This window comes from Oreochromis niloticus, linkage group LG19 (assembly GCF_001858045.2).
Source record: "Oreochromis niloticus isolate F11D_XX linkage group LG19, O_niloticus_UMD_NMBU, whole genome shotgun sequence".
Taxonomy (NCBI): domain Eukaryota; kingdom Metazoa; phylum Chordata; class Actinopteri; order Cichliformes; family Cichlidae; genus Oreochromis; species Oreochromis niloticus.
In genome coordinates this window covers 19,723,504-19,748,102 of record NC_031983.2, presented here as the reverse complement: position 1 = coordinate 19,748,102, position 24,599 = coordinate 19,723,504, and the positions used below count along the sequence as shown (strand labels likewise).

The following is a 24,599-nucleotide window of genomic DNA, read 5'->3' as shown; positions in this document are numbered from 1 at the left end:
TGTGTGTGTGTGTGTGTGTGTGTGTGTGAACAAATTTGTCTTACCCACAGCAGACAGCACAAGGCTCTCGAAACATGTACTTACTTCCAGCAAGAACAAAAACGCAAAATTTAAAGTTAAAAAATACAAAAGCTGACATGCAAGAAAATCATTTGTATTACAGTCAAACAGCGGTTTCATTGACTGTATTGCAGTCAGGTTTTGGGCATACCTGATGGTATGCACTTGACTTTCACAGATCAGTACCACCACAATTTGATAGCCTGTAAACCAGTGCAAACTTGTTCTGCTTTCATTAATGCATGAAAGCTAGTTTGTGTTTTGAGTGCCTTTGTAAATGTATGTGCATATTCCTGTGGGGGTAAGATGAGTTTTTTCACGGCTTGCCTTTCTCCTGAATTGTTGTCTTAGAGTTCATCTGGCTGCTACAAACTGCTTTCAGGTAACTACCATGAAATAGCATGCTGACACAAGTAACAACACTTATTCTGAGGCACCACAAATGGAAAGTATACAGGTTCAAGCAAACCGAACACTTCGATGGTCTGAGGCTCCAGATATTTGGGCAGCTTGTTCGAGGATTATAGAATATAGTCCAATCCAACCCCCCCCTCCCTAAAAAACCAAACCCACGCCAGTCCACAGCTTAAATTCTAGTGATGAAAGCTCTATAATATTTTAATCTAATGTAGATTATGATTAAAGTTGACAGATTTGATTAAACCCTCTAAAATGCTTGTGTGTGTTTATCTGTATTAGATCCAGAGCCAGGTGACACCCCATGCCATCGTGGTGCTGCCTAAGACTGATGGAATGGAGATGCTGCTGTGCTACGAGGACGAGGGTGTCTATGTCAATACCTATGGTCGAATCACCAAGGACGTGGTGCTACAGTGGGGAGAGATGCCTACCTCTGTTGGTAAGTCCCACCTACATATGGATTTATTAATGCATTTGATTAAATTAGATTTCTGTTAAAATTATTGTCATTATAGAGTAATTCAGTCCAGACCTTAAAGCAGCACAGAGAAATAGCCAGTTCAAAGATCTTAATTAAATTAGCAAAATATGAAGTAAAGAAATATTAATATGCGTTTCAGCTCCTACATGTGTGTGCATGCATGTGTGTTGCGATTGAGAGGTCTCTCAGAACTGTGCTTAAAACATTAAAACTTGTTAGCACAACCAGGAAAGAGGCTGTCAAAAATGAGGAATCATGAGTAGAAACCACTAGCGCTTATAGTGAAGCAGTTCACTGATATGGTTTGGGTTAAATTGTAATAGTAGGTAGGTAGTTCCACTGTAAACCAATGCAAAGTTGTTTTGAGTAGACCTATGGGGTTTAACATTGCTCTCAACCACCATCATCTGAACACAAAAGGATGATATATATTTTTGCAAGCTAGTTGTTCCATCCCTATATTCCACATGATGCTCCTTTCCACTTGGAGAATTGATGTCAAGGCCCATTGAAACTGTTGTGACAGCATGTGGTGTCCCAGCACCCTAATAAGACACTTAATGTTGCTTTTCTTTGTGTTTGCCACATCTGTTTGCATCTGTATGTTTGAGAACTCCAGAAAACACTAAAACATTATGTTTCTTTCTTGTATTGTACAAAGTATTATCATGGGGTGGCTAGTAGTGTTACATTAGTACAATAATGCTAGTTCTACCTGGATTATTAAAATCTGTCCCATGAGCTCAACTGGCAAGGTTTAAGAACTGCCATGTTGGCGAGGAATTGTTCATGAAATATATTTTGTTTCAGTTGAACTGCTCAATAGTCGCCCCTGACCCCTTACTTCTGTGCAGTGTGGAAAAAGTACAAAGAATAGGTCAGCATATGTAAAGCATTGCATCACTGCATAACTTGCTAGTTAAGTTTTCAAGAAAGGAAAATATGTGAGTAATAAAGTTATAAAGTCTTTCTACAGTGTGGTCTGTTATACAAGGAAATGAACTGTATGTAAATCTGATTATACACCGTTTTACATATTTTTTTTTAAAATGTTTTTCTCTTTTTCAGCCTATATTCATTCTAATCAGATTATGGGCTGGGGTGAGAAAGCCATAGAGATCCGTTCTGTAGAAACGGGTCACCTGGATGGAGTTTTTATGCACAAGAGAGCCCAGAGACTAAAATTCCTGTGTGAGCGGAATGACAAGGTAATATGCTGACTTACTGCTTTGGACTAGTGTGGCACGAGTCACATATTGTGAAATTACCTAACATTACTTGCTCTGGTTTTGACCTATCTCGAGTGTCATGACGGTTGCAGTGCTTTTCTGGATGGATAGAGCAGAACCCACATTTGCATATGGAAGCTTTTAAAACATGAATTCTAAGAACCAAGTTTATTATACAGTGCACGCGAAACATAGCCAAACAACAAAGTTTGAATGAACTGCCATGCATAATTTTAGCACTTTGGGAATAATACTGCTGTATTTCAAGAGTGGGACCATATCTCATACACTCCCCTTTCAGTCCCATGGTTTATATATGCCTCCCTGCACTCCAGGCAGTTTATTATCTCCTTCTCCTTTCTCATTTCCCACACTTCTCATTAGTACTGTGGATGTTCTCAGCCCAGGAGCTGCTGCCAGTCCTCATTAATGCCTTCTTCAGTCTTAGGCTGTATGGATATACTGTATGCTTATCTTTCAATAAATGTAGCCTAGCCTAACTCAGGATGTGGTCCCTTCTAGTGAAAAAGAGTTTTAGATGCAGGTTGGACATACCTATACATATGTCACAGTTTGTAGGTGGTGATGTCTCGAGTACACTTATTTGATAAAAGTAAATTCAATTGCATCATTGCTAATAATAATTGTGCTTTTTGGTTGTTGTAAAATAATGTTCACAGAGAACACATGCTTTTTATGTTTTTTTTATCCAGGTATTCTTTGCATCCGTGCGCTCAGGAGGTAGCAGTCAAGTTTTCTTCATGACGCTCAACAGAAACTCTATGATGAACTGGTGATGTCTCCCCTTACCCACTCTGCCTCACTCTCCCACTGGTGGCAGCCGACCTTGACCCACCACACATCTCACAAGTGAACCCGACTCACCGAGATGCCACAAATGAACTGTTGCAACACTGGAGAGGCTTACACAGTGTAGAGAGAAAAAAAGAAGTCATTTTAGAGGAAAAAAAAGACCAATTCTAAATAAAGACAGAAGTTATTCTAGATTAAACCGGGTCATTCTGAAGCCATCCAGCTGACTGGCAAACTGGTGCCACCGACTTTCCAAACAATCTCTTCTTCCCTGTTTCTCTGCAACTCTTCTTTTTCTGTAGCTCAATTTTTGTCTTTATTCCCTCAAAACTGACCAGTGCATCCAAGTGTTTGACAAATGTACAAATACACTTTTGACCTTTCTTAACCCCCCCTTCACGCCTTCTGTCCATCTTGGTAGCTCAAACCTCATTTTTAGTCCTTTGAGACCCATATTCATCAATTTCTTTACTTCCTACCTACTGTGTGTGGAATACTACTACACCTCAGAGATTGGAGAAGCAATATATGAATACAATTTAATCTAAATTTAAATATACTTCTAATAGAGCGGTGCAGGGAGAGCAACTGAGAGATGACAAATCCTCTTTGAATGTCAGCGATGAAAGCAGACAGCCTGATTGATTTTCTTTCTCCTTTGACACTCCCTTCCACCTCCACTTCCTCCCCTCACTATCTTTTGGTTTCTGAGAAAACCGAGTTGTGATTTGACGTTCGATCGCATGTCACCGATAGAGATGTGGTGAGCAATTCTGCCGTCAGGTGGGTCTTAACAGTATGCAAAGATGATATCTGTGTCCCTTTAAAATGAAATCGCTGGTCCATCCTGTCCTCTTCCCTTCTTTGTTTTCCTTTCCTTCCTCACCTCACCCCTTTCCGCCAACATCGTGATGATGATCTCTTCACTTTTACGTCTTTAAACTCTGAAGGTGCTGCATCAGATATACTGTAATATTAAACGAACAATGGGAGTGGGGTTTTTTTTTGTTTTGTTTATTTCTGTTCTTTTATTTTCTGTGGGACAGTTTTGAGTCAGACAGTCTTTGAAGTTTGATGAAATGTACAGCACATCTGTGTCTCTGAAATCAGGAGTGTATTTTAGTGTGTACGTATGCGTGCGTGTGTGAATTTGTGTGTCTCAATCAAAGTTGGACATTGAAATCAATGTCCAGCAAGAATAAAGTAATTCATGTCTTTGTGTGTAAACTTACCTTAATCTGATCAAAGCAACACTGAGTGTGTTTACATGCAGATTTATAATTTTATCTTCGTAGTATGAAGTTTATGAGTTGGTGTCTGAACACCATACGTTTAAAATAGGCAATATTAATGGCTGATTTTGGGGGGGAGGGGGGTGTTTTGTGTGTTTCCATGAACACAGTAGTGTCTTGGCTGTTCACTCTTACAGCCACTTAGCTGCAGAAATATGACAATGCATATAAAGAGCTCATAGCCTGGATATGAGCTACTATCCCAAATACTGTGTGCATGTGAAAGCACTCGTTGTTAACAACTGTGGGGTCTTCTTGAATCATGCTCCTCCTTGGTTGGTTCTTCTGATTTTTGGCTCCTAACTGTTTGTACAGTGCCTAGCATGATGTAAGCAAAACTTAATCAGAGGCCAAAAGATTACTGCTTTTTTTTTGGCCTATATGGTTACATTACAGGTTTGTTTTTGGTTGTTTTTTTTTTTTTTTTTTTTTTTTATCTCTGTGAAGGTTATTATCTAACTTAACTCACTGGCAATGTTATTTTTCTCCACTTATGGAGATGTACATTAACAAATTTAAGAGTTTGATTATTCTTTGAAAGGAGCAACTAATTATGACAAAACTTAGCCATATATGTCCAAATACTTTGCACAGCTCAATCATCAAAATTATGAAATTGATTTTACTTGTCAAAATTGAGGCGATTTTGGCTTTACATTAAAACCGTCATCAACCCACCACCTGGAGACAAGCTTCGGGCAGCTCATGTAGAACTCAGTTACTGTAACTATAAAAATGTGACAACTTTGCATAAGCAGTAAATTAAAACCACTAAAGACCTAAAACTCACACCTTTAACCTAAATGCAACCAGCTGGCACACCTGCCACATCCAATAGTCCTGATGATGGTTTAAATTTAAAGTCAGAGCTTAAAAAGATGCACTCCTGTTTTGTAATAACTTTGCTCTTAGATTTCTCAGTAAATTGGAATGGTTCACAAAAAATGGACATGTTTCTCAATGTAATGATCCTCTGAATGAAGTTCTTATTTTCTGTTAAATTGTTCAATGTTTTCTGTTGTATTTTCAAGGATTTTTTACACATCCATATACAGTAGTAGCTGTTACTGTGTACCTGTAACTTAGGGTTACCGATCTCTGTTAGGGGGAGCAGGCTCTAACATTATAGCAATAAAGAGCTTAGCTGCAGAAACCACTGTCTTCCATGTGTGTGTATGTGTGCACACATGCATTTCTGTGTCTGATTAATGATCATGTGGGAATGGGGCATTATTACGGTGTTTGTTAATCATTTAATTCGCTCCCCTCATTGGAAAATGCTGACTGTCATTACACTGAGGTTTCTCCTTTCAAAGACGAAACCACTTTGTTCTTTATTCAATTTAATTCTTGTTTTCTTTATTTTAAAAGAGCATTACTAATGTCCTGTTTTGGGATTTATTTGTTTTGTAAAAGAGATGCTGTAAGAGAGAAATAAATGAAACTAGCATTACTCTTCTCGAGTTCTGTGCTTTCTAAATATGTTTATGAGAGAGTCAGTCGTTTTTTGCAAGTATGCACATTTGTATCACGTCTGATCCTCAGACTTTGTCCAGTCCAGCACTCAAGTATATCATTAACAGCAAATGTGTGTGTGTGTGTGTGTGTGCGTGTGTAAGCGTGAGAGGAAGAGAAAGATAATGTCATTGCTCCTATCAAAAAAAGCATTTTTTTTAGCAACAGTATGCTAACTTTGGATTCCATATTTAATTGCAATATAAACGTCATGTTTCATAATATACAAGTGGAAACACCCCACAGAAGATCTTTAAGTCAGAACTTTTCAATGTAAATTCTTCGTTGTCTCATTATACTTGCCATAAATATGATATACTATAGTAGTATGTATGTTTGTGCATTGAAATTAGGAATACTACTGCTTCATTTATCTGTAAAAGGTCTTCCTGGGATGTGTGTGCATCTATGTGCATGTGCCATGTGTGTGTTTGTCTTTAGTCAGTGGACACAGTGTAATCAGGCATGCTGCTTGATCATTGCTAAACTCCTGACACTTTGGACCCAGCATGGAGACGGGAAAGGTAAGCGTATTTGGACATGTACATTCTTTACATTCTTTGCACTTTATAAATGGCTACATATCTGTCTCCTTTTACTGGTTCATGGAAAGCAGTATTTGAAAGCAGGTGTCGTTGGCGTACAAATGCTTAAAGCTTAGAGACTGTTAGACGAGAGGACACTGGCTTTTAATCATCAGGGCGTCCTGCTTGTATTATTACCTTGCTTAAGACACTCTCGTGAGTAAAATTATGATATGTCTGCTTCAAAGAGACCTTAAACTTGTTTAATTACTTTTGTATGAAAGCATTCATTTACAGAAATAGTGAATAAAGGAGTAACTCTTTGAGCCTCCCCTCATTTCTTTACATTTTGCCTCTATTGTGTGCCTTTCTCTTTTTTTGTATATCCTCCTCTTGATTGTATATATTTCTCCCGTTTGCTGTTTATTCCTGCTACCTGGATACCTAATGAGCTAGACCTTCTTCAATTTTATTCTTCTTCTTCAGGAATACATGACAGTAGATTCTATTCATGTGGGTGTAGCATTTTCACTCATCCAAGTGACTTCTTCAGTCTCAGCTGACTGCAAGTTTCCCAACCTTGTACATTTGCATAATGACTGAAACTTGCACCATTAATGTACAACGGGTCATAAAGTCAGTTATCAATGATCACTATTATATAAATTGTAATGGGATCAAAGGCTATAAAACGGGAAGGTGCATTCTGTCTGTCATTTTAAAGAAGAAAGACTCCACTGCTGCATTCATCCCAGACTGGAGGTCATCTGAAATTTGGAGATGTCCTGCCTACTTGAGAGAGCCATTTGGGTGTCATGGAGCAATGTAGCAGTAACTGCTTAGGCTGTAACTTAGGCTTAGGAGTGAAGAATGCTCTACCTGTTGATCTGACTGTCTAATGCTTAGCTGGAAAATGTACTTGAAAAAAACGTGTTACCTTTCCTTCCCCAAAAAGTTAGGAAAGTAGCAATTGTTTACTCCTCCTGTCCCATGCCAGCGTGCCCTGAGCTTAGTATTAGGCAATTGTTTGCACTATAACTGTCTATACTGTGGTCAGCGTTTGTTGTTTTTAGTTGCTTCTGTTCCCTGTTCATCCCCTGTACTGTAGAGAATGCTTGGTTCACATTGTCATTAATAAGTCAGACTCATTGAGTCTGTTCTTAATATTTATGGACACAATCTCTAGACACAGCCGAGAGGTAGAGGGGGTCAGATTCCATGGACTCTGGATATCAGCTCTGCTTTTTCCAGATTAGTTGGTTCTCTTACCGTTTTGTGTAGTATATAATGAGAATATTAAAAGGATATTTCAAAGTCATATGGGATGCAGGTTTTTGGGCCCCTCTTCTTTGGAACCAGCTCCCAGTTTGTTTATGGGAGATAGACATTTACTTTTAAGATTAGGCATAAAACTTTCTTTTTTGATAAAAGATATAGAAAGGGCTGGATTAGGTGACCCTGAATACTCCCTTAGTTCGCTGCAACAAGCCTGAGCTGCTGGGGCCTGAATGTTTCTCATTCGCTCCCCTTTTTTAATCATTGGGTGTTCATACACCACTCTGTGTGAGATTAGTTATTATTATTCTCTGGGTCTCTTTCACAATGTGTCTTTTGTGCTGTCTTCCTCCCCTCACCCTTGGCCAGTCACGGCAGATGACTGCCCCCTCCCTGAGCCTGGTTCTGCCAGAGTTATCTTCCTTTTCAAATTGAACTTTCCATTCCCACTGTCGCCATTTTTTTCACAGGAGGTCATTTGTTTTTGAGATTTTCTCTGCTACTGTACAGCCTTTACCTTACAGTGTAAAGGGCCTTGAAGTGACTGCTGTTGTGATTTGGTGCTATATACATCAATCTGAATTGAACTTGAACATTCAGGAAGTTACATCCACCTTGTGTTGGAGTAGTTTGGAGCTGAATGTGAAGTGACTGGCATGAAATGGGAATTAGCACCTCCAAGTGCAAAGCCATGGTTCTCGGTTAATGGTAGACTGCCCACTTTGGGTCAGAGATGAGTTCCTGCCCCAAATTGAGTAGTTTAAGGATCTCTGAGTCTTGTTCACAAGTGAGGGGAGAATAGAGCAGGAGCTGAGCTTAAAAGCAAATCTCAAGCTTTATAGGTTGATCTAGGTTCCTACTCCCACCTGTGGCCATGAGCTGTGGCCAGTGACCAACAAAATAAAACTGTGGATACGAGCAGCAGGAATGAGTTTTCTCTTCTCTGAAGGGTGCCTTTGCTTAGCCTTAGCCATAGGGTGTCGAGCTTGGTCATGTGGGAGAGGCTCAGAGTAGAGTTGCTATTCCTCTTCACTGAAAGGCGGCTGCTGAGGTGGCATTGGCATCAGACCAGGATGCCTCCTGAATGCCTCTTGGTTTTTTGGGTATGACCTACAAGCTCAGGACATGCTGGAGAGATTATATATTTTGGCTGACTGAGATTGCAGTGAATCTCTGTAAAGACTGCTATGTAACCAATGTAAGTGGCCAGTCCTCTCACTGGCATTCATGCTTAACTGTGTATTAATTGACTTGTGTCCTGGTGCCAGCCACAATAAAATCATATAAAAGGGTGGGGCATTTTCACTCCTGGGTCCCCACTTGTCCCCCACTCCCTTCTTGAATCCATTCCAGTAGTTTCTGCAATCTCCTTCAAGCAATTCCCTGACATCAGGGAATTTATATCTTGATAGTTACTCCTGTCGAGATGCTACTTAATAGGCTAATCACAGTAGTTGTCAGTGTGGCATGTAATTACATTTCCAGGGAGGTCCAACACAGCTTATGACATGGGTTATATAAGGGTGGTCATACCAAATATTCACTTTCAAGTTTATTGGAGTTGTATAAACTTTATTTTTGCGTTATATATTGCATTTCCATGTATATTTGCATGTTTCAATAACTGGCTGTAGCTACATCCCATCTTCATAGTGTTGTATAAAGAACTGAGAGGTGGCTCAAGACCTTCGCACAGCACTGTGTTTTTATTTCTACTGTGAAATAACATTGTGTTTATTATAAATAAAGCAGCTTGTGTTTGTTCGTCTATTAATTTCTGTGGACTCATCATTACTGTTCACTTCTGCAGCAGCTAACAGGCACTCTAGCTCTGGCTGTGTTCACATCCACTCTGGGATCCCTACAATATGGATACAGTCTTGGAGTCATCAACGCACCCCAAAAGGTAGACTACTTCACCCTTACTAAGCTACCCAATTGTCTCTGCCAGCCAGGGTGAGCAGGAGGGATGTAAAATTCTGAAGCAATTTGGTGCTTTTTTATTACATTGTTAGGTAAGGTAAGCTTTAAGATCCTCCACATGCTCAGTACATTTAACTTTCAGTGTAGTGTTAGTGCTTGAATGGGCATATTTTAAACTGAATGATAATCTTTTCCTAAATCTAACTGAATAGTTTTAGCAGGTAAAACCTCACCGTGTTAGGTGTAGGCTGTGTGCAGGCAGGAATGGTGGACCCATAGTGCAGACACTCGGAGGCAAAAAGGTGAACTTAAAACAGCTTTAATGCTGAACTCAAAAAAGGTAACAAAACTGAGACTCCAAATAAACTCAGGCAAGCAGACAGAACACACAGCATAGTAAACGGTAGATAAGAGTAGATCGCAACAATGACAAACTGAAACACAGGGCTTAAATACATAGAGGGAGCAATCAGGGAATGGGCAACAGGAGGGAAACACAGCTGGGGCAAATCAGGACTAACGAGACAAGGGAAGCAAAACCAGATACACTAACATGAAACACGGACTTTCAAAGTAAAACAGGAAACATAACACAGAGACGTGAACTTAACAAGGGGATACAGCCGACAGGGGAGACAGAGCAACTATAGAACACAGAGACAAACCATAAGACAGAACTCTAAGAAAGAAACCAAAGACTAGAAAAGATAAATAATATAATAAACTCAAAAGCCCTGGGTCAACGACCCAGGCATCCTAACACACCGAATAGTAAGTTATAAAAGGACGTGAACCAGAATCTGCCAGGTTCCACTACCACCTCACTACAGAAGATTTGAAATTTACAAACTTTTATATATACCAGTATATTTATATACATCATCAATATTGCAACTTTGTAATGAACATCAAAAAGTTAAGAAAAAGATTAAATGAATGAAGAAAAAATTAACTAATGTACTGTCTGTGCTCTGATGAAATTTCTTTGTACACTGTTATGAAATGTGGAGAAAAAACAAAACCTGTCTATACATTTTTATGTATAAACTGTGTATACTGAGGGATGTTCATGGTGGATTTTCTCCCTATAGGACTTCACGTTTGGATGCAACATATTTGTATTTATTTGTGCAAGCAAATTTTGAGTCAAGTCTATCTGTATGTTTGCAGCCATCCTTGTACTGTTTGATAACTGTGTCTGTATTGTAGATCATTGAAAAGAGTTATGGCCAGTCCCTGGGTGTGTGGGCAGAAAGGGCTGCAGGTTCATCAGAAAACATCACAGAAGAAGACCCAGGTCACCACCCTTCTGTGATCATGTATTGGTCATTGTCAGTGTCAATCTTCTCCATCGGTGGCATGGTATCCTCCTTCTTGGTTGGATTTGTGGGAGATCTGAAAGGGAGGTAAGAATATAAAAATGAATGATGATGGCACAAGTGAAACAAATTTGGTTAAAAAACTACAAGCTAGAGTATGGAGAGTGATTAGACTAATGACAGGAGTGATGTGGCAAGTTTAGGGAGAAATGTTTTTTGTATTAAACTGCCAGTTTACTTTCTCTTTTTTTGCAGGGTAAAAGGGATGTTAATGGTCAATGTTCTGGCTGTAGCAGCTGGACTGCTGATGGGTCTTTGTAAGATGTGGAAGCCACACATCATGGTCATCTCAGGCCGCGCTGTTATGGGTTTCTATTGTGGTACATTAACAAACTTCTTACAGTCTTCAATCAACGCTCACATAATGAAATCCCAGTGTTTAAGGGTTTTATGTAAACACTGCGCTGGGATTTCTAAATGAACAAGAGTTCCTAAATTGCACATGGACATTAAACAACAGTCTTGTTATACTGTCGTATGTGTAACTGCAAATGTATTAATTTAAATGGTTTCACTTATAATGTGTATTTAAGGTCTGACATCTGGGCTAGTGCCTATGTACATTGGGGAGATTGCACCAAAAGCTTACAGAGGGGCTCTGGGAGCATTACACCAGCTCGCTGTTGTCATTGGCATTCTAATCAGCCAGGTGAGTTACAGTTATCCACACACATGTACATGCACATCATCTTTGCTCAAAAGCACATGGAGGATATAATCTGAAGTGTATATGTTGATGCAGGTAATAGGTTTGGATTTTGTGCTTGGTAATGATGAAATGTGGCCCCTGTTGCTCGGTCTGTCTGGAGCGCCAGCAATATTACAATCCCTTCTGCTGCCTCTTTGTCCTGAGAGTCCACGATACCTTTACATCCTATTGGGCAAGGAGCAAGAGGCTCGACACAGTAAGTACAGGAACTTACTCCTCATCGTGGAACTCTCAAATGTATATTTTTGGCAGTACGCTTGGGTAAATTATTGCACATGAGAGATATTAGACACACTGTTGGCAGCTGGTTTGTTTAGCTTAGAACAAAGAGTAAAAATAGAGGATAACAAAAACAAAAAGACAAAAAAACAGGACACTGGGGAAGTATTTTTATTAGCTTTGGAGACCTTGATAGGCACTCCCGGCAACTCCTGGCAGGTGAATAACCGAATTTCCAAGATTCATAAATAGTTTTTACTTTTCTCTGGCAATACTTTTTGGCAAATCTACTGATTCTTTAATAGTGCTGTTCTACTTTCCAGGAACACTCAAACAATTAACACCAGCATTTTGCCTCCCATATTACAGCCATTTTTAAAAGCATGTTTTTAAATGTACGTTGCATTTTAAATTATAGTCCTACTACAGTTATTTAAGTAACGAATTGGAAAATTTTATGGTTTGTTTCAGGTCTGTGTCGTCTAAAGGGGCCGCATGATCCAACTATTGATCTGGAAGAGATGAGAAGGGAAAAAGAAGAGGCAAGCAAAGAGGCTAGAGTATCTATCTTTTCTTTGGTAGGTGTCTGTGCAGTTTTATTGTTTATACACCGTTTACCATTCATTTTCACAAAATGTCAATATTTCAGCAGCATCTCAAAAGAAAATTTCAGGTTTTATGGCTTTAAAAATAGTTATTTTAGTATTTCAAATAGCCTGAGCCACTAGAAATAACATTGCAACCAGAATATATCTGAATGTATAATACAGAATTCTGGTATTTCCACTGAATTCTGTTTTTTTAAAACAATATTTCACTTTTGTCTGTTCTCTCCCAGATCTGCTCTTCTGTATACAGAAAACAGCTGGTTGTTGCCCTCATGATGCACCTCTCCCAGCAGTTTTCTGGCATCAATGCTGTGAGTGGAAAAAGCAGTTTTAACTCTGAGTTAAATGACTACAGACCTTTGACTTTTCCTGAGTATGCAACCACTCAGAGTGTCAAGAAAACCTTTGCTTGTTTTCTCTTTAAGATCTTTTACTACTCCACGGCTATCTTCTCTCGAGCTGGTGTCAGTCATCCAGTTTATGCCACTATAGGAGTCGGGGTCATTAACACGATCTTCACTCTGGTGTCTGTGAGTAGCAATATGAATACAAAAGACACATAAACTTGCAAAAAATGTAAAAAAGGAACCATGTACTGGCATAGTATTGTTTCTGCAATCTACACACTGTTACATACATGTAAACACACACACACACACACACGCACACATATTTATATGTATATATATGTCCCAGGTGGCACTTGTGGACAGGGCTGGCAGACGCACTCTAACTCTGGTTGGTCTTGGGGGAATGTGTTGCTGTGCTGTTGCCATGACAGTGGGCCTCAAATTACAGGTTTGTCACTTCAGATTCACACCTTCAGTCTTTTAGCAATGCTTTCATCATATTATGTAGTGCAGAAAAGTTACATCACTGTGGATATCTTGATCAACTTGTTTATCAGTCTGTATTTTAAAAGTAAAGTAAACAAAAAGACTGTATAAAATAGGCAATTGCATAATTATATAATTACAGAATATTATTATGTATTAGGTTCAGATGTCACTTTGAGTGGGGAATAAAGCCAGAAAAAATAGCTGGAAGGTTGGGTTCTGCAGAGAGAGCTCCTGCATTTTTTTTACATGCTCAGTGAGACACACCTATGAACAGAAAGTAACAGAAAGTGCTCAAACCGCATTTTTTCCTTTTTAATGTCCATAAATTTGAAGAAAAATGTTTTTCTTGATTGATGTGCTCCTTTTTCCAGAATGAATATTCGTGGATGAGCTACGTCAGCATGTCAGCTATCTTCCTCTTTGTAAGTTTCTTTGAGATTGGGCCTGGTCCCATTCCGTGGTTCATAGTGGCTGAACTGTTCAGCCAGGGACCTCGACCTGCTGCTATTGCTCTAGCTGGCTGTTGTAACTGGACCAGCAACTTCATCATAGGCATGACCTTTCAGTATATACAGGTGAGGGGGAAAGGACACACATAGGCAATGTAAACTCGTGCTTCTTGTGAACCCATTTAGGTTGACATATCTCAGCTTCACTAATAACTCCTGATTTGTGTGTTTGTGTTTTTAATATTTCTCATCAGGCTTGGTTGGATTCTTACGTATTCATCCTGTTTGCTGTGCTGCTTCTTGGCTTCGTACTCTTTATTTATTTTCGGGTGCCGGAAACCAAGGGTAAAACCTTTGAAGAGATTGCTGCTATTTTCCACAAGGGACGTCGGATCCCTACAGATAATGGTGAACTACAAGAGCTCAAATCATCCACAGATGCCTAAAACAAAAGCTGTTTGCTTTTGAAGTCTTATTCTATGATATACAAGTGCATGTTCAATATTATTTCATAGATGCTCTTTTATCACACACTTATCGATTTAGTGTTATAATGACTACTTGATTTGTTAAACAGAAATGTTTGAAGGTTTGTGAACTACACAAAAACCAACGCTGAAATGTTGGAAAGTGTCATGTTTCCGTTATGCACGGAGAAAGGTTTACATTTTATCAAAATATGAGGGAAACTTTCAAAGAAGCTACAATCACTGACAACACATGACATAACTGACTCAACAGAAAATTACAACCCAACTCTGCAGTTCACCTCAGCTCTACAGAACTTGGTTTATATATGTAGCATCATTAGTTTCCAGGATACTTACTATTGTTTTGGTTCTCTTCTATCTTCCTCATAGTGATATTTAGAGCCATTGCACATTCATTATTTTTAAGTAAATACGCTATATGTAAACTACCTACTCAAGACCAAAACTGAATAGGCACCAGCTTATGAATACTGAAATATTTAGGAGCTAAAGAGGTAGATATCAGCATATGAACAAGTGGAGAGCAACAAATAGAGCAAAAAGGGGAATGAATATTGGATTTGAATTCATGCTTGGTTTCAAATTAATACTAATTTTGCTCTTTGTGCTGATGTGTAAAATACTCAACTTTTCAGCTTTCATCTTCTGCCCCCTAGTGGTTATAAAAAATAGTGCTAGATTATTGGCATTAAAGCATAAAAAACTTAAAACTGTGCAATTAATGTATGAGCTAATGAAACAGCACTGAAGTTTAAAGTTGAAACACAAGAGACAACAAACTATTACAATGTATGACTATGCTTTATGGATGTTTAGCTGCCACCACCGGATATTATTGACTTACAGAAGCATGTCAATATTTTCTGTGCACTCAGAAACTTATTATGTCTATTGTTATTGGTTGTTTAATATGTCACCTTTAATCTGCAGGTTAATGTATGTATATCCATGCATGTGTCTTGCACAAATGGAGTTACCCAGTGGTCATATTAATAGTGAGTGCAAGCCTTTGTTTACTTTTGCTAATCATGGTCTAGTCACTGTTGTGATGTGAAAGCCTGTAAATAATTTGAACTCTATGGACTTTAAATTACGTGAATTTGAAACAACATTGATTTATACTCAGAGTTTAGATTGAAGTGAAGTATTAGATGTGATTTTAAAGATTGATAAAGTTTCATATTATAATTATTATTAATTTTTCCATCATCTTACAAAGTGCACCTGTAAAGAAAAAAAGGAAGAACTTTGTGTCTTTACAGTATGTACCAACACACAAAAAGACCAGTAACTTTGGAAATTCCATGCAAAGAGTCAAGGAGAACAGATGGTTGGAGATGAGTGTTTAACTGATACTAGAAGAAATTTACTCTGCTTTCAGACACATCTGCTTACCCTGAAACACAATGTGTTTTACGCAGCCCCCAGCAACACCCAGGGAATAATTCAAGACCAATTTGCAGTTGTCAGTGTCATCACTTCACTGTAAGCACCACCGTTGTGCTGCAAATTAAAATCATCATGGGTTAACGCACACATGGAAACACGGGATGGTGCTTTTTCTATCTATGTTTATCTTTAACCACAACAATAACAACCTTTGCCCCAGAGAAATATAAAATATAATATAAATTGTAATGTTCACATTACAAGTTAACTAGTCATATACTTTATGCTCTTAAGAAAATATAATGTCTGATTTTCTTTGTTCAAGAAAAAATAAAAGAAGTATTTTAAATCACAATTTTCATTTCGCTGTTTTATTACATTTAACTGATGGACAAATGGCAAATGAAGACATCATGGAAACTCTGGACTGATTTTATCTCCCTGCACTGATTAGCTCAGCAACACCAATAGACCTGAAAAAAACACATGAGGCAAATAACATGGATCATCACAAATTCTATCTTTGGAATGAAAAAAAAATCACAACATCTAACCATGTCAAGAACACTCTCAAGGAGGTATATCATCGTCAAGGTCTACATTCAAGAGATGTCTTCGTGAACGGAAATACAGAGGGTGTTCAAAAAACAAAACAAGAAGGCCAGATTAGACAGAAAACATCTCAAAAAGCCTGAACAGCTCTGAAAAAGAAATCTCTTATCAATCTCTTTTCCTAATCTCAACCCAGTAGAGCATGCTTTTCAATTAGGGAAAAGAAAATTAAAGACAGAGATACCCATAAACAAGCAGTAAGGTGGCTGCAATAAAGGCCTATCAGAGCATTTCAAAGGAGGAAATGCAACATTTAGTGATGTCCATGCTCTCTAGACTTCATGCACTGCATGCAAAGGATTTTCATCCAACTATATTTGAAAATATTAAAAATATTAATTAAATTTTTTTTATCAAATTAATTTTGAGCCTCTAGTGGACCATGTATAAAAATAGCTGTAATTTCTAAACAGTTAATGCACTATTTTCATTAAACCCAGTGAATTAAAGCAGAAAGTCTGAACTTCAAGCACATCTTGTCTTGACTGTTTGATTTAAAAACCATTCTGGTGATGTACAGAATCAAAACTACAAAAACTGTGTTTTGCCCAAAAAATGTGGACCTGAGTGTAATTATTAGGTGTCCCTGTTTTACATGATTTGATTTGAAGATTTGAAATTAGAAATTAAATGAGCTCATAAATGCTTTAAAACACTTTACTAGTTTTGATATAGCCTACTGTTGATGCAGGGGGACTTTTAAAAAACGGCTTTTTTGGACAGGTCTGTACAGGTGTGCGAGGCAGGGCGGAAGTTACCCTCAGGAAGCCACTGCGCTCCAGCACATAACGTTGCAACGTTTATATGAGCGCCCCCGCCCTCCTCCTCCTAACACGTCACACATGCCACCGGAGCCCGTACCTGCCCTCTCCGCTTCTCATGCGGTACAAAAGCTCCACGCATGCGAAGTGACTCTCCCTTTTCTCTTTAAGATATAAGGTAAGCTAAATGTTCAGGCTCAAGTTTAATATTTTTGACAGTAGCGCTGACGTTATGTGCAGCGCTTGTTTGCGGTGTAATGAAAACTCACCTCATCTCTAACACTGTGATGCATTCGTTATCTCGACAGTTTGTCGGTAACTTGGAATTAGTGGGCGCTCGTTGAGGTTTTTATTTAGCACTGTTGTCAAGCTAACATTAGCAGCAGTATCGTTACCCAGTGTCAGTGGATGTAGGTTGGGCTAGCGAGCTAACGTGGCTAACTATGACAGAAAAGGGACAGGATGAAGGTGCGGCTAGCGTACTGTTTTAAAGCTGTAGTGGCGGATGATCATCTGGCCCAGCTGCCACGTAACCTGCTAGGTTGTTAATGGGGCTTGTCTAACCTTAGCAGTCTAGCCAGTGTGAGGGAAAACTCGACCTTTTGTTTTGACCCAGTAAACGAAAAGGGTGGCTGACAAGTTACCGTGTTAAGATTATTATTTTTTTTTTCCACTCAGTAGTGTTTACGGGAACATTTGGGAACCCAACAGCTTGGTGTCCAAATAGTTTAGCACATTCACATATGACGTTAGCCGTTAGCTTTTCGGGTGGATAGCAGGCAGCAGTGTTTGGATACAGTGTATGGGTGCAACGCCTAGAAATGTTTACACTAGTTTGTGGAATGCATGTTAAAATTATAGCTTTATTGAACTTTTAGAATAATGCAATAATGTTTTTAAACAATTGTAAAGTAAACAAACTCAAAGTAATGTGCAAGGAATGGCTGACATTGGATCAAGTATTGAATTGTGATAGATTAAGCTAAGTTGTCATAATGTTTATAATTTGGAAATCTGTGTTGATTACTCACTTTTTAATGTCACATATATAATTCTTGTAAACTTGCAATGGGCCATTGGTTCTTGACACTATACAAATCATATTAAACAAATTCTTTGTTAAATCATCATCTTATTATTATTGGTTTTTTTTTTTAATGTATATATTTTTTTAATTTAAATAAATGTATCCTGATTAAACAGTACAACCCGTGGACCCACAATGGCGGATGATGATTTCTCCACTGCTGATGCTGGGGCCTCTACAACATACCCAATGCAGTGCTCTGCACTGAGGAAGAATGGCTATGTCATGCTGAAAGGACGTCCCTGTAAGATAGTTGACATGTCTACCTCCAAGACTGGCAAGCATGGACATGCAAAGGTAAAACCCCTTTGTCTATACTTTAGAATTCAGCGCTTAAGGAACTTTAGCCTGATGGCTCTCAGTTTTACTAGTGATGCAGCATGCTTCTTTGGCACAAGGTAAGATCTAATCAATTCATTGTTCCCAGGTTCACCTTACTGGACTTGACATCTTTACTCAGAAAAAGTATGAAGACATCTGCCCGTCTACCCACAACATGGATGTTCCAAATATAACAAGGAAAGACTATCAGGTGAATGTTTCTTTTGGACATATCTTGCAATATCGCTTGCTGTGCAGGTTAAACGATTTAGTGCCGGATAGTAACTGTTTGGAAATTTGTTTAAAGCGTGAGAGGAATGAATGGTTTCTTGACTGCTAAAGGGGTGTGTCTCATTTGTCAGAGCTGAAGTGTTGCTTCAGTACGTTTAAAAAATATATACAGGTTTCAGACTGGTTGATCAGGTTTTGGATTGACCAATAAGCAGTCTTCTCTAACTGTTGGGCTATTTTGAGGCTGTAGTTTTCAGAAAATGCATCTTTGGGCACCTTTTTCCTTTGTATATTGAAATCTTCTATGTAGCAAATGAGTCTTATAATTGGCATTTTTCCTAGTGGTGGTTTATTATATATTACGTGTATATTAGTGTGCCCTTTTTTTTTTCTTTTTGGTAATGGTTTCGAATTAAAGACTATACATGACACTGTCCCTGATAGGTGGTTGACGCATACACAACAAAGAAAGAAAGAGAGCAGATTGCTAGACTGTTTAAATTTGAATGAGAAATAATAATCGCTGTACCTGCAAAAATGCAGCAGGTTAGCCAAAGTGCATCAAACAAAAAGAAGAAAACAGAAAAATACTTTTACAGTTTCTTCCCAAAACCAAAAACCACCCTGAACTCACACATGTACTGACAACACAGTTTCACCCCCCCCCCCAATCAAAGGACTTCCCTCTATACACAGACTACACAAACTACCATCACCACTGTGCAATATTTAACCCACACTGTAAATACATAAAAAATTAGAAATGAATAGTGTTATTTTTTCCGATATTTGTATTAGGGCTGTGCGATATGATGAAATATATCGGATGTTGAAATTAAAAAAATCTGTCGTTTCATATTATATGCTATTGTTTGTTACGTGGTGTCGCAAAATACAATGCTTACGCCAAGATTTTTTTCCTCGTTTGGATGGTCACCACGTGGATGCAGGAACAGAGAATACCAGCATAGCCAGTGAAGATGAGGCAGAACCAGGTAGCTCCAAACAGAAGGACCAGTGAAAACAAATAGAGGACCTTATTCCTAAACGAGGGGCTACCTCGTTGCATTGACATGGTTTGGTTATGAAAAGTTTAACACGAACCGGAAAACTGTACTATGCACATATGTGGCAAACCAGTCCCCACCAGACTCGAACGCGACAAACCTCTTCTACCAGCAAGAATCACGTGAAAGAGTATGTAGAGAGTTTATGGATGAGATGCAAAAAAGTGCCATCAAGTTCTCAAAATAAACCTTAGATTTAAATGTTAGAACATGCTTTTCCCCGCAGCAGTTTCATGGTACATGACTCCCAGCTGAAAACACACAAGTATAGTTGTCCGAGATTCTCAGAATTTACAGAAAATGCACTATTTTGTGAAATATATATGGTTATCAGGATGAGAAATGTCTTATATTGGGATATGAGATTTTGGGACATATTGCACAGCCCTAATTTGTATAGTTGTATACTGGATATCTTTTGAATTGGGACTGTTCATATGTTTATAGTGCCCCCCCCCCCCTCTTTTCCCACATGTCTGTACTGGGTAGGAGATGCTCTGAATATCATGTGTATAGTGACAATATAAAGGCATTCTATTCCATACCACTGTAATATACAACTACAACACTTGGATGCACAGTTATATTAGTGTTAAAGATCTCCCAGCTTTAGTAGTTTAATATATTTACAAATTTGCATATAAAATAATCATTCATGAATTAGAATTGGGGTAAAATGTTCAATTAATTTGTGATTTTTGATTTGAGGTCATATCGCCCAGTCTTAACCTAAAGTCAAGTTTCAATATATACTGCCTTTTTTCCCCCTTTTTCCTTTTTAAATTTTTTTTATTTTATTTTTTATTTTTTAAATAAACGTTTTCTTGTTTTTAGGGCTTTGTTATTGATCTAAACCACAATGTTCTGTGTATTGCGGCTTCACAGTAAATGTTTTCTGTTGGTGTGAATCAGCACAGTGTTATGAAGAAGGCATTAAAATTAATGTTTACAGCAATTGCAATAGGAAAATCATTCTATTTATAATGGCAAATTTAGGTACTTGATGTGGCTGATGGTTTCTTGGCTCTGATGGATGACAATGGAGAAACCAGAGAGGACCTTAAATTACCAGACAGTGACCTGGGAAAAGAGATTGAGAAGAGGTTCACCAATGGGGACCAGTTTATGGTGAGTTCCTGTGTCTTGAAAACTTCTAAATGGTAATGAACCAGGGCCACAGTTAAAATTTTATTTGGATATTTTCTGATATATTGCATTTCCTTTTAGTCATAAAATAACTCTGCTGTCTTCACTATATTTACTTAGTGTTGATTTAATAATTAAGAACAATTCCTTACTTTTGTTATAGTCTAGAACACTTACATTCTTATGTGCTATTTTAAAGTGCACATAGTGTACTTTAACATGTTTTAGTGATAGAAATGTACTAGCCTATCAATTTGATAAGTCATCATGCCATACTGGATCAAACATATTTGCACAAAAATCAAGGTGATGTGAGAATACTGAACCCAGATCTTAATTACTTTCCATTTTCAGGTCTCTGTGTTAAAAGCTATAGATGAAGAGCATGTAGTGGGGACTAAGACCATGACTTCCTAATAAGTCAAGGACAACGCTGGAGACCTCACAATCCTATCCTCCATTATGGTTTTGGAGCCTCACCAAAGCTACTGGCCTTGGCCCACACACCTCCACCAGTTTTGCTGCTGTCAGCTAAAATCCAGAAACTGGATGTGGTCAGCTTCTTCTCTATCTAAAGCTCAGACCTGCCTGGCATTCTCTCTTAACAGTCATCGTCCCCTTGCCATCACAGCATAACTTTGCAGTGGGTGCTGATATTATTCCAGTATTTCCTACAAATATTTCAGAACTGCATAACATTCCTGTCTGAGTACTCGTAATGTGTATTTGCTTTTAAATTAACATTTAATTTTAAAATGTTTTCAGATACCTGTAAACATACCTTTATGTTTACAGGTTAGATGCTGTACCCGATTTATTCTCTTTAATGTTTCTCATAAAATAATTCGAACTTGGCTGGCTGATATTTGCTCCAGCTATAATCCTTGCACAGTTAAGAGACCCTAAAGCATTAACATTGTTAGTAGCTTGACTATACCTGCCTGCCTTTACAAGTGATACACAGGCATCTGCATGCGCATTCATGACTAGTATACTCATGCCTTAGCAGCTATGAATTCATGTAAATGAGAATTGTACTTACTCATGGCAGGATTTTTACAGCTCATAGCCAGGTCTCAAGATGGGCCTTTTTTTTTTTTCTCTTTTTTTCTTTTCTTTTTTTTTTTTCCCTTCTTGCAGTCTCAGCTGTTATGAAGCTGAACAGGCCATAATGGGGTGGTTGGGTGGGGCCATATTCTCCTCTATGCTATATAACTTTCCTTTCACTTGAGGCCTTTACAAGCTAACAGATGTATAGAAACTGATTTTAAAAGAACAAAACACTTAAAAACGTGCTATTTAGTCTCTCTTTTTATTTTAATTGCAACAGTTTAGTCTGTATTGAAAAGTACATTTTGCATTCTCAGAATGCTACTGATATCATTTTTCCTTTTTTGGGCAGAAATTGTCAAAATATTGTATGATGTAGCAACATCTGTGGAAGTTATACTTTGAGTTATCCAATTCTTGTTGTGACATTCATGACGAGCAGAAATTAGAAAAGTGGGAAAATGGTAGTTACAGAGTAGTTGAATAGGTAGGCCTATTGTCTAGTCTAAAACTGCTCACAAGGAGTTTTATTACATAATGCTTAGGTTCATTACTTATCCATTCACAAACTGTTCCTAGGAGACATCAGGTAATGGCAGGAAATCAGAATGTGTTTACATGCACTGCTTCAATGTTGCTGGAGAACCTGCATTTAAATGCTGGTATTGTTGGTTTTCTCCCCTACCTCCTAATGGAAAATTAAAACTGAATGCAGTGTTTTGAGAGTATTAGCATTGCTAATTAAATTTAAAGCATTGCAGTCAGCTTTGTTTTTTTTTCTTTCTGTTTTTGTTTTTTGAGCTGAGCGTTTGGACACTGTTTCAAGAGTGTACAAAAACCCTCCTGTTTAGCTGTGTAAATGACTTAATCGGACTGGTTAGAGGGTAGGTTTTAGTCTACCTTTCGGTTTTTGGTTACAAGTGTCCTAGCTATTAAGTTTTAGTCATGAATCTTTGTTTTTGTACAAACCCTGTTCAAACCTCAGTTAAGCAAATGCATTTAAAACTGTAGCTTTCTGTAGTCTAAATCCCCCAGTCCCTTACACCAGGTATAGAAAATGTTTACATGATGTTAGATCATTGTTAAAAATTTACAACAACCAGACTTCTTAAATTTATGTGAACAGAGTTTGTAATCAACATTGGAAGGTATTCTTTTTCCTTTGCACAACATCAGCTGCTCTGTAATGTTGTTATTTTATTATTGTTTTGTGTTTTTGTTGCTTCAATTTTCTTTTACATCTGTCAAGTTCAGTATTCTTTTACATCTGTCAGGACACTAAAGCAGCAAAGTGTGTTTTGTAATAATTTCAGCATCGATTTAGTTTCTATTCATACTGCACGTATTCAGTGTGCAACCTGGTGTTCTAAAACCTTTGTTCCCTTACAGCTAAACTGGAATGGACAACATAAAATTTCTCCAACAGGACACTCTGCAGTTTGCACGATGTTCAAAGTTGGCATAAAGAAGCAGGCTGGCAAGCAGGGAAATGATATCCAGGAGTTAGTCAGTGAAACCAGGGACTTTCCACTTAGTTACATATTAAGATTTGTTGTTATTCAGTGGATGGTTGTAGGTGCAAGTACTACTTGGTTGTGTTTACAAAAAAGAGATGTTTTGCTTTACAACTGGTTTTGATTGGTGGTCTGAAAATGAGCAATAGCAATGCAAGTAAAAACATTGAAAAGATGTTATTTTCAAAGGCTTTTGAGAAAGGTCACAAATGTAATCCCGAAGAAAGCGTTTCCTGCTAAATGCGACTGCGAATGAATTTTACTGGTGTGGGAACATAATTTTAGGAGACAAAACCATATTGTGTGATGCCAGATGCCCTTCCTGACACAACCCCAAAGGGATTTGTCTCTCCTCGCGGAGCTTTGGCATTATAACAGTGGCTTCCAACTACTTTGGTGTGTGTGGGTGTGGGTGTGTGGGTGTGTGTGTGTGTGTGTGATCTGAAACACAGTAACAGCAGTACCCTGGAATGCAAAAAGCAAAGGCTTCTGCCTTAAGACCTTACTAAATGGACTAATGGTACATCTCATAGTGAGAGGTAACTTCTTCATGGAGGTGGAAGAACTAGCAAATCAAAGCTCAAAAAGCAGGAGAAGCCTGTGTAATTAAACTATTAGGCAGACTGTGACAAACAAGGGCACATGCTCGACAGCTTGAAGCCCCTGCTTGCCTTCTCAAGCACACAAATCTTCTCACAGCTAAAGCCTGCAGAACCTTAACCTGATTTTTACTCTACTTTAAAAGCAATAAACTGAAAAAAATGTGGTGAAAATGTAACCTGTCCATTACAAACTACAGTAAACATTCGTTTGCAGAAATAAAACTGTAAAAATGTTAAACTAGAATACACCATTTATTGTGCTGCTGCTGCTGCTTCTTTTTTTTTCTTTTCTGAAATGTCATTGCACCTGTAAAGAGATGGCTACACTACCATCATGGCCCAAACAGAAGATGTGCATTCCTTAAGCCCCTCTGTTACATTTGTTTCTAAAGTTGAACGCAGGATAATGGAGTCCAGTCATCCTACAGTTGATGAACTACCCAAGTTGGTATTTCACATCATGCCATTTATCCTCTGTTTAGCAGTCTTGAATGTGTCTCTCACAGAGACTGAGGTAGCAGGATTAATCCGATTCTGTTCAAGGAAATGTTTACGCTGTATATGAGATGGCCCTGTGCTGTGCTTGTAAATGA

At 38.2% G+C, this 24,599-nt stretch overlaps 3 protein-coding genes and 1 long non-coding RNA gene across 15 annotated transcripts in view; 3 read left to right on the top strand and 1 right to left on the bottom strand.

Annotated features, from left to right (window-relative positions):
- The window catches only part of tnika (TRAF2 and NCK interacting kinase a), a 60,819-nt gene extending 55,071 nt beyond the window's left edge, over positions 1–5,748 (top strand). For all 10 annotated transcript variants that reach the window (XM_019348850.2, XM_025900726.1, XM_019348848.2 and 7 more), the window contains 3 exons: positions 760–919; positions 2,030–2,169; positions 2,904–5,748. In XM_019348850.2, the coding sequence (XP_019204395.1) occupies positions 760–919; positions 2,030–2,169; positions 2,904–2,987 (384 nt within the window). In that variant the 3' untranslated portion in view covers positions 2,988–5,748. The remainder of the gene's footprint in view (positions 1–759; positions 920–2,029; positions 2,170–2,903) is intronic.
- A 454-nt stretch (positions 5,749–6,202) lies between these two features.
- slc2a2 (solute carrier family 2 member 2) lies at positions 6,203–15,005 on the top strand. The gene is made up of 12 exons (XM_003442884.5): positions 6,203–6,334; positions 9,420–9,515; positions 10,742–10,938; positions 11,107–11,231; positions 11,445–11,560; positions 11,654–11,816; positions 12,311–12,417; positions 12,678–12,758; positions 12,873–12,977; positions 13,144–13,245; positions 13,658–13,861; positions 13,990–15,005. Exons 1-12 carry the CDS (start codon positions 6,320–6,322, stop codon positions 14,179–14,181), a joined length of 1,503 nt encoding a protein of 500 aa, XP_003442932.1. The 5' UTR covers positions 6,203–6,319; the 3' UTR covers positions 14,182–15,005.
- A 336-nt stretch (positions 15,006–15,341) lies between these two features.
- Positions 15,342–17,456, bottom strand: LOC112843041 (uncharacterized). 2 transcript variants are annotated; one of them, XR_003215134.1, is made up of 2 exons: positions 17,258–17,456; positions 15,342–16,088 (listed from the first exon to the last, which is right to left on the bottom strand). It is a non-coding gene; the product is annotated as an uncharacterized LOC112843041 (long non-coding RNA). The 2 variants fall into 2 exon arrangements; XR_003215133.1 differs by lacking the exon at positions 17,258–17,456 and adding an exon at positions 16,986–17,104.
- Positions 17,034–24,228, top strand: eif5a2 (eukaryotic translation initiation factor 5A2). 2 transcript variants are annotated; one of them, XM_003442885.5, is made up of 5 exons: positions 17,034–17,166; positions 18,192–18,372; positions 18,503–18,607; positions 20,691–20,822; positions 21,195–23,959. In XM_003442885.5, the coding sequence occupies exons 2-5, from the start codon at positions 18,211–18,213 to the stop codon at positions 21,255–21,257; spliced, it is 462 nt and encodes a 153-aa protein (XP_003442933.1). In that variant the 5' UTR covers positions 17,034–17,166; positions 18,192–18,210; the 3' UTR covers positions 21,258–23,959. The 2 variants fall into 2 exon arrangements, with proteins under 2 accessions (XP_003442933.1, XP_025756512.1); XM_025900727.1 differs by lacking the exon at positions 17,034–17,166 and adding an exon at positions 17,547–17,570 and having other exon boundaries at positions 21,195–24,228.
- Positions 24,229–24,599: the final 371 nt, after the last annotated feature.

Coding starts and splice junctions, on each gene's coding strand:
- eif5a2 (XM_025900727.1), top strand. CDS start 18,211: ATGGCGGATGATGATTTCTCCACTGCTGATGCTGGGGCCTCTACAACA. Junction 18,373..18,502: donor GCAAGCATGGACATGCAAAG/GTAAAACCCCTT, acceptor CATTGTTCCCAG/GTTCACCTTACTGGACTTGA. Junction 18,608..20,690: donor TAACAAGGAAAGACTATCAG/GTGAATGTTTCT, acceptor TGGCAAATTTAG/GTACTTGATGTGGCTGATGG.
- slc2a2 (XM_003442884.5), top strand. Junction 12,978..13,143: donor CGATCTTCACTCTGGTGTCT/GTGAGTAGCAAT, acceptor TATATGTCCCAG/GTGGCACTTGTGGACAGGGC. Junction 13,246..13,657: donor CAGTGGGCCTCAAATTACAG/GTTTGTCACTTC, acceptor TCCTTTTTCCAG/AATGAATATTCGTGGATGAG.